The sequence below is a fragment of the Pygoscelis adeliae genome, unplaced genomic scaffold (genome assembly GCF_000699105.1).
Source record: "Pygoscelis adeliae isolate BGI_AS28 unplaced genomic scaffold, ASM69910v1 Scaffold21, whole genome shotgun sequence".
NCBI classification, from domain to species: Eukaryota; Metazoa; Chordata; class Aves; order Sphenisciformes; family Spheniscidae; genus Pygoscelis; species Pygoscelis adeliae.
Window position 1 is genome coordinate 1,198,482 of NW_008824243.1, and position 12,140 is coordinate 1,210,621.

General features: G+C 41.1%; 1 protein-coding gene across 1 annotated transcript in view; it reads right to left on the reverse strand.

Annotated features, from left to right (window-relative positions):
• The window catches only part of PDGFRL (platelet-derived growth factor receptor-like), a 19,176-nt gene extending 11,276 nt beyond the window's left edge, over positions 1-7,900 (reverse strand). The window contains exons 1-2 of the mRNA XM_009335194.1: positions 7,897-7,900; positions 4,497-4,791 (exon numbers count right to left, since the gene is read on the reverse strand). Coding sequence (XP_009333469.1) covers positions 4,497-4,791; positions 7,897-7,900 — 299 coding nt within the window. The remainder of the gene's footprint in view (positions 1-4,496; positions 4,792-7,896) is intronic.
• Between the last annotated feature and the right edge of the window lie 4,240 nt (positions 7,901-12,140).

Below are 12,140 nucleotides of genomic sequence, written 5' to 3' on the forward strand. Positions count from 1 at the left end.
GGTCCAGAGGAGGGCCATGAAAATGATCAGGGGGATGGAACAGCCCTCCTGTGAAGAAAGGCTGAGAGAGTTGGGGTTGTTCCACCTGGAGAAGAGAAGGCTTTGGGGAGACCTTATTGCAGCCTATCAGTACTTAAAGCGGGCTTCTAAAAAAGATGGCGGCAAACTTTTCAGCAGGGCCTGTTGTGACAGGACAAGGGGGAATGGCTTTAAACTAAAGGGGGGTAAATATAGACTAGACAGATGGAAGAAATTTTTTACGTTGAGGGTGGTGAAGCACTGACACAGGTTGCCCAGAGAGGTGGTGGATGCCCCATCCCTGGAAACATTCAAGGTCAGGTTGGACGGGGCTCTGAGCAACCTGATCTAGTTGAAGATGTCCCTGCCCACGGCAGGGGGGTTGGACTAGATGACCTTTAGAGGTCCCTTCCAACCCAAACTATTCTATGATTCTATGATTTCACTGTGTAATGTTATTTACTCCAGTTAGGATAGCGGAAAGAGAGGATTTCTCCTCTGGCTCAGCAAGAAACAGCCAAAGAGTCCTCCTCCTCCTCCTTTCACTCAGCGTCTTTCCCTCCCCCCATATAATAATTTTAGCATACGTTGACAGCTACAGACCTATTAAAAACTGAGACACTCTAGTACAGCAAGAAAAAATATTTTGTTTACCAGGTCATAAAGTATACCTACAAAGACAAACTCAAAGAAAGCATAGCCACTAATACTACAGAAATGGCTTTTCTAATTGTAATCTCTTCCTTCTTAGAAAAGTCATATTGTCCTCCAGGATGCTGTATTCTCCTTACCATATGGGCAAGTTAAAAACATGATAAGCATGGCACAGAGACAAAACATCTGGCTTTCATCCCTACTTCTTTTTGCAACCACCCATAGGAAATACGTTACGTGGATGCTAAATTTAACTAGTGGCAAACCAAAACACCCTCTTCTCCCAGAACTACAGACAGGAAACAGAACGCAGTGAGCATGCATCTTCAGCATCAGCCCTCTGCTGTTAACAAACCCTCTGACCAACTGAGCTACAAATGCCCTCACTGCCCTGAACCTTAAGGTCTCTTCTGCCTCCCCTAATTGCAATTCTGTTAGGTGCCAGGGTTCTTAAAGCCTCCTCTTGTAGCAGCTAGAGTTAGAGGATGTTAGCAGTTCCCAGGAGATGTAAAACACCTCGCTTACTGTTAGTATTCCCACCAGACCAATTGAATTTGTACATCCCTGCTATTATTTAAAGAAAAAACAGGAACTGGGCTGCCTGAGCATCTGTTGCTGTAGGGACGTACAAATGAACAAAAGAATGGTAGTCATTAGTCCCCAGCAATTGCACGGACCTCATTGCCATTGCCCCTCCTCTGCACTTATCCTCTGGGCCTGGCAACCCTCTCCTTCTTCAGCCCTCTCCTTCTTCACTTTCCATTACCTCCTCAGACCCCAGTCACTTCCCCCTTGCTGCTGCCGCCGCCAACTCTGGTTTGCACCAGTGCCCCAACTCCAGCAAGACCAGCATGGAAATCCAAGGTAAAGCAGCCCAGCCCAGTTAATCAGCTTGAGTTTCACTCCACACCTCACTAATTGGTAATGAAGAGATTACCTTATACTCAATCTTCAAGCACTCAAAAAATGTTAGAGGATACTGAACATATATCTATCTAAATGATTAAACAATTTTTGCTGTAGGTTATTTGCTAATAATTTTTCTGATCTCCCCCTTTTGTCCTACATTCAGCATTTTGTTTTAAAATAATGAGTGTAATATATTTGTAAAATTTTAAAATTTGCCTATTGTAGTTGGTGCTTGGTGCATGATCTTTTGTACACAGCGAGGAAAATCTAAGCTCCTCTTGAAAGATGATAACATTGTTAATAACCTTTTCTGCTGACAGTTCACTTACAAACACTACCAACTGAGCTAACTAACTAATATACTATCTTTATGATATTTCAAATTAAATTCAGTGTTCTAAAATCACAGGATATAAATCTCATATTTCACATTCTATAAAGCAGACTTTGTTTCATATGCATCTATTAGCACTACAGCAAAGATCTTGAGACAATTACCAAAGTCATGCTAAAAATGTGACGAAATATAACTGCACAAGATTCTGTGGCCAATGTCTCCATAAATTACTACTATTCTGTAACTCTGAAGTGTGCTACTAATCTATGTTTTCAATCTCTCTAGGAGATCTCTCAATTATAGGATCTTCTGCTTACATTTAAAATTGTTGATTCAGTCTAACTCAGCCTTACTGCTTCAATAACTTATTTCAAAATAATTTTTCTAAAGCAAAGATCATCATACTTCAATATAGACCCTTAAATATAAGCCTAACATTCTTCTAAAAGAAAATAAATACTTAGGCAAGTTATATCCACCCAGCCAAAATGTTTTATAGCATTTATTTTGTATGACATTATTAAATTTTGTTATATGGTTAAAATATTACAAATACTGTGAACTTGAGTGAGAACAGAAAGGTAAATTCCTGAGTCAAGAGAATCCCAAACTACTTCAAACTACAAAATGCCAAACTACACAATTAGGAAATGCATATATTTTTTTCCACAAACTACCTTAAAGTCTTGTATTTTGTCCCATGTGCATCGCTAGAAAAGTACTTAATTTTGTAAGAGAGGAATAGACAGTCAAACAAATAATGAAGAAGCATTCAGATTCCTCTCCAAAAACTGTGAATACTTGCCTTGCCTTCTTCAATGCCAGATGCTAACACTCAGATAACGTGACCTGGAGGTCTACAGGACCAAATCACGCCAGCAATCTATTCGCAAATGCACAAAACACAAGATACACTTGCAAACGACAACCACCACCACACACGCTCCCTGTTGATGCTACTTTGCACATTCAGCTCTTGGCTTGCTGGAAAGCCAGGTCTGTATTGCAGCTGATAAACGCCACCTACTGGAATAAATCCAGATAAAACATTATTTCTTGAAAAAGAAAAAGCAGTAGTTGTTTAAATCTGCCACGAGATCTTTTGAGAGATATTACTGCGATAAGCCCTCAGCAGAAATAGGCTTGCTGCTGTAACTTACTATGACAGAAGCCTTTCACTAGCTACAGAGGTTTATTCAGCCAGTGTAGCTCCTGAACTCCTCAGCCATCAGGGGACAAGCAAACGAACACTCAGAGAAGAACTGGCTCACAAATTTCAGAAGGATATGCTAGAGATCAGAGTGTATAACTGCCAATCTTCAACACTCCTCTTTGAAAAGAGAAGTGGAAAGGAGAAGAATATATCTGAAAAATTAATTAACTGGCAGTGATTTTATGGTAGCATCATAGCTGTAAATAAGTGAAACGGATCACAGAGATTCAGATAACCTCAGTTATTTACAGAGAGCATACACACTTGTACTTAATTTAGGAACAAAAGGACAATGGGAGTTGATACCTTTGCTCATACCTCTGTGCCTCTCTCACCTAATAATCCAAGAAAAGCTCCTTACAGCTCGCTCTTAGGGCATCATTCACAGTGCTCCACAGTCTCCTCATTACTTGTCTTTCATAGACACATAAGTCTCCATAAAACAGACACTGAAAACAAACACTACTCACAGCAAAAAAATGCCTGTGCAAGACGTCCTTAAGCTCCTTATATGCCCCTCCTCTTTCAAATACAGAACTAAATTACTACATTTAATCTACATTTAGCTATGTGTACTATGCTCAAAAACTGGGAAGGCAAACAAATGCATGGGTTTTTGGAGATGTTTAGACCAACAGAACACTCATTTGGTGGGGCAGAGAAAGGGAGCGAGTCCTCAGTTCTATTTATGCAGTTTCCATTAAGATGTCACTAGATGAAAGAAAAAGCTTTCCTAAACCCAAGGTGACTATCCTCAGCATTAAACTTTGTCACGCCACAAACCTTGCAATTCCCTTTTGCATGCAAAGGTAACTTTGACTGAAAAAGTAAAAACTACTCTCACTTGCTCCTTAGCATGGCAGTTGGTGTATTTTTTTGCTAGTTGAGAGATGTGGGTTTGAGCCTCTTCAGGAAATTAATCTTAGTGTCTCAGGCAATAGCTATATCACCAACTGGCACAGCTCACCAGGAGCAGGTCTCTGTAAAGCAACAGAGTTGGTAGCGAGTACCTGACACCCACACTTACACGTTTCCAGAGTTTTACTTTGGACTAGCTCTAATGCGGTTCCCTGCTAGTGGTTGGAGCACACTGGTGTCCCACTGGACCACATCTTCTATTTTAGATCCATCTGAAGGAAATCCAGTTCACATGCTACAAGACTACTCCACAGTGCAAATCACAGGGCAGTAATTGGTGATGACTGAAAGACACTCATCCTTTTTTGTTGATATTAGAAACCACTAGGTGGAACACCTTGATTGTAAAGGTGTAAACAAACAAACAAAAAAAACCCAATGGTGTTGAAAGTGGTAGAGAAAAAAAGTTCTAGATTTCTTTTCCCCAATAAATGAAAAATAGCTTACCTGAGTCTGGAGTCTTTAAAGGTGTCTAAGTATGAAGGATAGTTCCAAGTAACATTACTCCCCTTACATCGCAGTTCTATGCTTTGTCCTGCAGACAGGCTTAAAGTGGCAGCTAGTTTCTGGAAATGACCTTTATCCATCACCTGTGTCAGTATGGACTGGGACTTCAAAGAGGAGTCAGCAGATTCTCTCTCCCTCATTTTGGGGGCTTTGGGTTTTACTTTTTTGTTGATAGGTTTAATTTTATTTTCCCCAGGTTCTTTTGGACGCTTACTCTTTGCAGGCTGTCCAATAACTAGAAAAAAAATGAAAAAAGGCAATGTTACTGATTAGAAGAAGGTTATATAGTCTTCTTGGGAAAAAAAAAATCTTCCTTATTATCACAGAGAATAAAGTTTTGTTCCTCCTATAAAGGATTCATAAAAATGAGTAAGAGTTAATGTCCATAAGTTTCTGAAGTCTCTGGCATGACCCGTTTTCCTGGGGAAAAAGGAAAAAAAAAGAGCTTTCAACAACATGTGGAAAATCTATACTTATATTTCACATCAACAGACAAATATGAAAGGTATGAGAATGGGAAGGGGAAGAAATACAGCATTTCTATCTCCAGTTCCTTTTGTCATTTCTACCTCATGTCATTGCCATTTAGTACGCAATGCTGCACAAGTTTTCCATCTTCATAAGGATGTCACCGCCCCATCAATTCTGCATAACCTTTTCACACATCATGTTACCATAAGAGACACCTGAAGAAAAACTGGCAAGTGTGGAACTTCATGACGACTTACAAAATACTGATAGTGATGCAGTGTTCTTCTTTTACAGTAAGTACTGTGAAAATACAAATGGCGCTGAAGTCACTTGAAGGTAGTATTCAATTCATCATTTCTCTGTAACTGCCATTTATATTGACAGTCCAGATAAAAACAGAATCTTATTTAGAGGCAAATGGTAAGAGATTTCATTACCTGCTAGAGACAACAGGGATGCCCAGCTGCCTTTAAAAACAAGCAAAGGAAACAGAAAGGAAAAGTGAGGTGTCTCAAATTAAAAAGTAAATATAAAAAAAACCCCAAAAATCAGGATTTCCCACTTTAACCGACAGCAGGAAGCACAGATCTTTTGTGAGATGAGCCTAAATCTGCTGTCCCCAGACACCAAAAACTCCACTAACTGTGCCTGACAGCTAATTCACACTGAACATGGCTTTTCCACATGAAAATGCTCGGGTATTTTATTGTACAAATCAATCAACAAGCTCCCTCTGGAATTAAAAATAGCCCTGCTGTATACTGAGTTAGCATGTATTAAAACTGATACTGGCTGCAGTATGAACAGCAGCACTTCCAGTCTCCTGCCACTGATGGCTCCTGGGACATTCCTCATACCCCAGCTGGACACCTTGCACGGCTTCAGCCTTCCACTTCTCCAGGCTGATGTACGCCAACTCTCTTTTAAATGGCACAGAGCCTTCTGAGCACAAATTTAAAAAACAGGAAATTCAATCTGAACGTAAGAAAACGCTTTCTACTGTGAGGGTGGTCAAGCACTGGCACAGCTTGCCCAAAGAGGTTGTGGAGTATCCTTCCATGGAGATATTCAAAACTCAACTGGACACGGTCCTAGGCAACCTGCTCTAGGTGGCCCTGCTTGACCATGGGGTTGGACTGGACGATCCCAAGAGGTCTCTTCCAACCTCAGCTATTCTGTGATTCTGTGATCTCAGCATGCTGAGTAATGCTGCCTGTGCAGGAGCATTTGCCTTCTGGTCTCACGTCAACTAGAAAAGAAACTGGAAGACAGCAATGCTGTAGTCTTAATTTGCCTTAATTTGCCCAATGCGTTTTGAACTCTTTTGGACTCTTACGTAGTAAGAATAATTTTTTTGAGAGGCACACATCCAGTTACTAAGGTACATCCCTCCCCTGCCACACAAACAAACATTTTTCCCAGTTCTACATTATAAGCGTTGATGAAGTTGAGTGCAAAGATGCCTCACCACCTCAAAATGAGCCATAAACTGAAGAGATCAAATAGAAATGCCTTCCAAAGATCATGACATTTTAAGATAAAGTAACATTTTATAGTTTCTGGAAGGGAGAGTGAAACAAATATTTATGCTTCTTCCAGTTTTTCTTCCCACCTGTAATGCCACTGGCCACGCAAAATTGACAAACTTGGGGGAATGATGATAACAAAGGAGAATTTCAGAGAAGTGGTTGCTGCCTCCCATAGAAGACCATGAAGTAGGGTTTTTCTAGTTACTCAGAGCACATTACCCTAGCGAGTGACACGGTGCATATATTACAGGGGCAAACAGTTGGTGCAGGAGCACTTTTTCCCTGCATTACATTAGAAAGGCTACAGTGGGTCAGGCCAAATGTCTGCCTAGCCCACATCTTTGCACTCACACCACCCAGTGTCAGATGTCAACCAGGGAACAGGACAACCATCTCTGCTCCTTTAATACCAGTCTCCTAGCTTCCAAGAACCTTTAGCTCAAGGGATCTGTGAACCACGGTTGCAATCGTTTTATTGCCCTTGGTGGATTTTTCCTTCATTAATTTGTCTGGTCAATTTTCAAAACTACACAAATTATACATAAATATTAGATGCCTCCTAGTTTTTGTATTAAGTGAATAAATATCCATTGTTTCTCCAACAACCTTTTCTATTGCACTTGTACTTCTACGGAACTTAAGTGTCCTTCAAACATATCCTTTCTGAACTGACAAGTCCTACTCTATTTAATTGTTCCTTGTAAAGAATATGCATCTTATAACAGTTCAGTGACATCACATTTGGGTAATGGAAAGATGACAAAAGCAGACTGTATACCAGGTTCAAGATATGGTCAAATCACAGCTGTACAAATTAGTGGTGTCTTCTTTCCTGTCTAAATAGCTCATTACTTTTCAAGAAAGCAATATTAGGAGCTGACTTTCTCTAGAACAATCAAGTGTAACTCCAAGATCACTTTCCTAAGTAGGAATTATTGGTTAGAAATTCCTAAGTAGAAACCCATCGATGTGTATATGAAGCTAGAATCATTTGTGTTACTTTGCATCTGCCAACACAAAATTTCAAGTTCTATTTTCACTGCCCAGTCTTTCAAAATGGAGAGATTCTTCTGCAGCTCTTTACTGACAGTTTTCTTTTCTTTTAGCAGATTTATAAATATGCTGAAAACCACGTGCCTTACAAGATCCATGTGAAATTCAACTGGATAAAAACAATTCTACGCCCATATTGCAAAAACTGAAGATTAACTCCTACTCTTTGTTTTCTATTAGTTACTACTCCATTAGAGGTCTTCCCTTGTGTCACAGCACCTTGGTTCCCATGGAGTCTTTAACAACAGGCTTATCAAAAGCCTTTGGGAATCCATCAACCAACTCACCCATGGCCACTCTTATAAAGTCCTTCAGAGAACTTCAGCAGATCTGCAAAACAAAACACACTTCTGAAGGGGAAAAAAAAAGGGGGGCAGCCATACAAAGCCATACTGACTCTTCCGTAATTCATGCCTTATTCAGGAGCTCAATTTACAGAATACAGAGATCTGGCTTTGTGCCTGCACCTCCCTCAAAAATCTTAAAATACTAGCGTATTCCCATTTCCCTGGAAAGGAGTAGTTATGTGATAGGTTATGCACCTGAGTTAAGACTTTAGCGATTTCAGATTCAAATTTCTTTTAAGTAAGTCTCAGGTGTATATCATCAAATCACGGCACTTAAACACTGTTCATGTTGTTGATTTTCTCTAAAGCCAATTCTTTTGGCATATTAATGAGACGTCCTATAATAATTCTCCCCATAGAAAGATTCTGTCTCGGAGCCTACTATTACAGTGCTCAGTAGGATACTGCACTCAAAGTTTCTGATATGCTTATCATGTCACCATTTTCCATTAAAACCTCCCTAAGTACCTCCATAGTGAACATGGGTGCACACAAATAATTAAGTTTTTAATTTAAGTTTTACTTTCTGTAGGTGTTCTTTCTTATCCCCCGTTCTTACCAGCCTTACAAATTTTGTGGCCATCTCTCCCTGCCCCACCCCAGCACATCAGAAGAAGAAAAGTATTTATGGCTGGTTTTATCCCTTTTGAAAGCTGTTTCTCAAACTCTTTTTGTCTGCCTTATTCTGTTTTTTATATTTAACCCATATGTGAGTTAATGAGCCTCCTCATCTTATGTAATTCCCCCTTCTGAAATTAAACGCATCAGTCGTTTCTTTGGCTTTTATTATTCCTGCAAGAATATTAAAACTACAGTCTGGCTGTTCTAACGCAACATCTGAATCAAATTACCTGAGTACTGCTCCAGATCAAGTCAAGAATTGCTGCTTTTCTCAGGCGTTCTCTGAGTAGCGGTTCTGAGGAGTCATCATTTGTGGCATCTAAACAATTTCACTCAGCGTCACACCCCGACGTGCGTGATCCAACCTTTGCGAGGGTAAATAATTCTTCCTTTTGCTTTTCTATCCAGTCCTTGCTGCCCCTCTGACCTTCCTTAACAGAGCGGTCATTCCCTCCATCATGTTGGGTGGTCAGTAACCAGGTTGGTTGTTCTCCACAGGGCTGGTATTTCAGTCCAGATGACTTTTACTGACAAAACCCACCAGGAATCAGATTTAACACTAAAGCTTTCTTCAACACATAATGCCACATCTCCCTTGAGTTGAGCTATTCCATCTTTCCTGTGTAATTTGAGCCCTAGTATTAGAAGGTCCCACTGACAGGCCTGATAAGCATTCCCATTTCAAACCAGCTGTTCCAGTTCCCTGTTGTACTTTCCAGATTTGTCTGTAGAAGCACACAAGCTTCAGTCCAGCCACCCTTTTCTCGCCCCCACACCCCCCACCCCTATTGAAATAGGACTATTTGTTCTAACTACTCTTTGCCATTTCCACTACATTCTGCCAGCCTCAATCCTGACACTTGTTCGAAGGCACGCGAACCTTACAACCTCACCCCAAGGAAACGCATCATCCCACACTGTGTGCTCTTCCACACCTGACACTCTGCCTTTAAGAAACTGTTAAAGATAGCCCTATGAAAGCTTTTCAATTTTAAGTGCCAGAAGCCTGTTTTTTATTTTCTCTAGATGAAGTTTTTCCTCTCTGCACAAGCTCCCTCTGTTCCACATTTCTGTAGTTCCCAGTGAGTCAGAACACTTTCCTCCTATACCACACTCCCAGCTACACAGTGAGAGTCTTGTCTGTCTGACCTTGTATTTCCCTGCAGGTGACAGCAGCAGCATTTCAGGAAACACCATCAGAGGAGCTTTTATCTACCTACACAGAAAACCTAGTTTTGCCTCTCTGCTGCACCTCCCTGAGAGGTGAGTTTCCAAGCAAGCTGTGACCACGCTCCTCCCCAACACTCCCTGTGAGTTTGTCCAGGTATCTACTGATGCCACCACTTCTGCACCTCACAATCCTGCCTTCTCTCATCGCTGAATCAAGTATCTGTACGCCCAATAACTAAATTAACTGGTACAGTAGTCTATCACCTAAGATAAAGATGGCACACAATCAAATCCCTCCAAGAACACAGGACCCACCACACAGATTCCCCCATTTCCTTACCCAAACTGCAAGACCTTCCCAGGGAAGGGAACAAACTCAACTAGCCCATTTACGCAAGTACACGAATATGCCATGTTTGGGATACTTTACCATCTCACCAGATTTATTCGCAGAGCCCTCATTGTTTTAATCCAGCAATAGCATTACTTATTAAAAAAAAAAAAAAAATTAAGACTTAGTAGAAAAATATTGAGAAAACTCCTCCTTTCTACCGCTGATCAGCTCCTAATGTCAGTTCTAAGATGCACTGTACTCATTTCCTCTGCAATGGTACATCCAGGGTCCCTACTAACACATCATGCCGAAGCAGGAGACTATGCATCGATACATCACAGAAATACACCATGCAGCACTTTTGCTCCTGGTTCACAGTATTTGTCTCATCCTATCTTTTAATGTTTGTCTTCCCCTTGTTCTCACAGATGTTACAACAATCCCCAAATGAGTGTTAGTCACATAATGCTAAAAAACATCCAGTTTTGATTCAAGACATCACCTATATCCACATGCACATCTTGGCAGCATCAGAGACCTTTCAACTCTCATTAATACTGATGAATTCTTCCTTGAAAAAAAATAATAAATCAAGTGTGAGGTTACCACAAAGAATAATTCTTCATCACCAGGATTAAGATGAGAGGGAAGAGTCTTTGTGTTCACAACTAACGTAACAAAACAGGTTGGACGCATATCTATTTGTGGTACTTCAAATGAAAAGTTAACCATCCAAACACGCATACAGACAACACAGGGTGACACATCAACACTCATACAGACAATTTGGAAGGACATATTTCACTGTTCATAAACTAATATAAGCTAAATTAGGAAGGCTGTTTTGAAATCACAATGTCTACATTAGGACTTACACCTCTAGCTTTAGACAAGGAACTGTCATTAAATTTGCCAGGTCACTTTCTCCCATAGCTAAGCTTCTGGATGACATAGTGTGAAGCATCCAGTCAAACCTCAGTATAAACTAGAAAAACTAAGAAAAACATAGGCCTGGGAAATCTTTTGCCCAAGTTACAACTAATTTCTCATTCTGTGTTTTTATTGTCTCTTTCTCAAACAGAAAACACTTTTCTTGATGTGGTAATGCACACCCACAGACTGGATTTTTCAGCAGAAATCCTCTCCTGCACCACACTAGTCCAGAGTGTAATTCCTTTGCACGTAGTTAGTCATAAGAAAAACTGGGCTGGAAAGGACTTCTGGAAGTCCCTTCATGCCCCTGTTCAGTTGCTCAGAGCCTTGTCCAGTTGAGCTCTGACTATCCCAAAGGCTGGAGACTCTACAACCTCCCCCAACAACTTCTTTCAGTGCTTAACAGCTCTCAGGGTGAAGAATTTATTATGTTCTTACAAGAAATTTTCCTTACAACCTCCTGGGCCACTTGTGGTAACTGCCTCTTTGCCTTTCACCGTGCACCTGAGAGCCTGGCTCCAATTTCTCTACAAACCCTTCCCCGGGCTACACAAGCCTTGCTCCCCAAGCCCTTCCGTGGTGAAAAACAAATTTATTTTTGTTTGTTTCTTCTGAAGAAGTTTTAGTAAGTCTATTCACATTTTGCAAGAGGGAAACGGCCTCTCTTTTGCCTAGTTAAAGTCTGTATAAGTCAAGGATTGGTTATGAATGTCCCTTCCCAGTCAAAAATTGCCTCTTTCCCCACCAAGAATTCATCACAACCTGAAACTGAGGTATGAGTAAAGTTCGGTCCTCTCTACAAACGAACACCAATCCCAAAACCCTTTTTTCTTTTTTTTTTTTTTTTAAAGCCGAGCACCACGTCTACCACTGACCCTCCTTCGGCCGCGGCACGGGGATTTAAGCGCGGACTTAAAACGTCGACCCTGAAGAGAAACGGAGGTGGGGGTCAGCTAGCGTTGCCGCAAACGCCTCTCCCCAAACCCCCCGCACGGACTGAAACCACATTTTCGGTCTCCGGCAGAAAGCCTCGGCGGCTCGCTGGCCACAGACCAAGAGAGCAACCCTCCTTCCCTCCGCCTCTGCCCAGCAGGACTGGAGCCCCGCCGCCACCGCTCCCGAGATG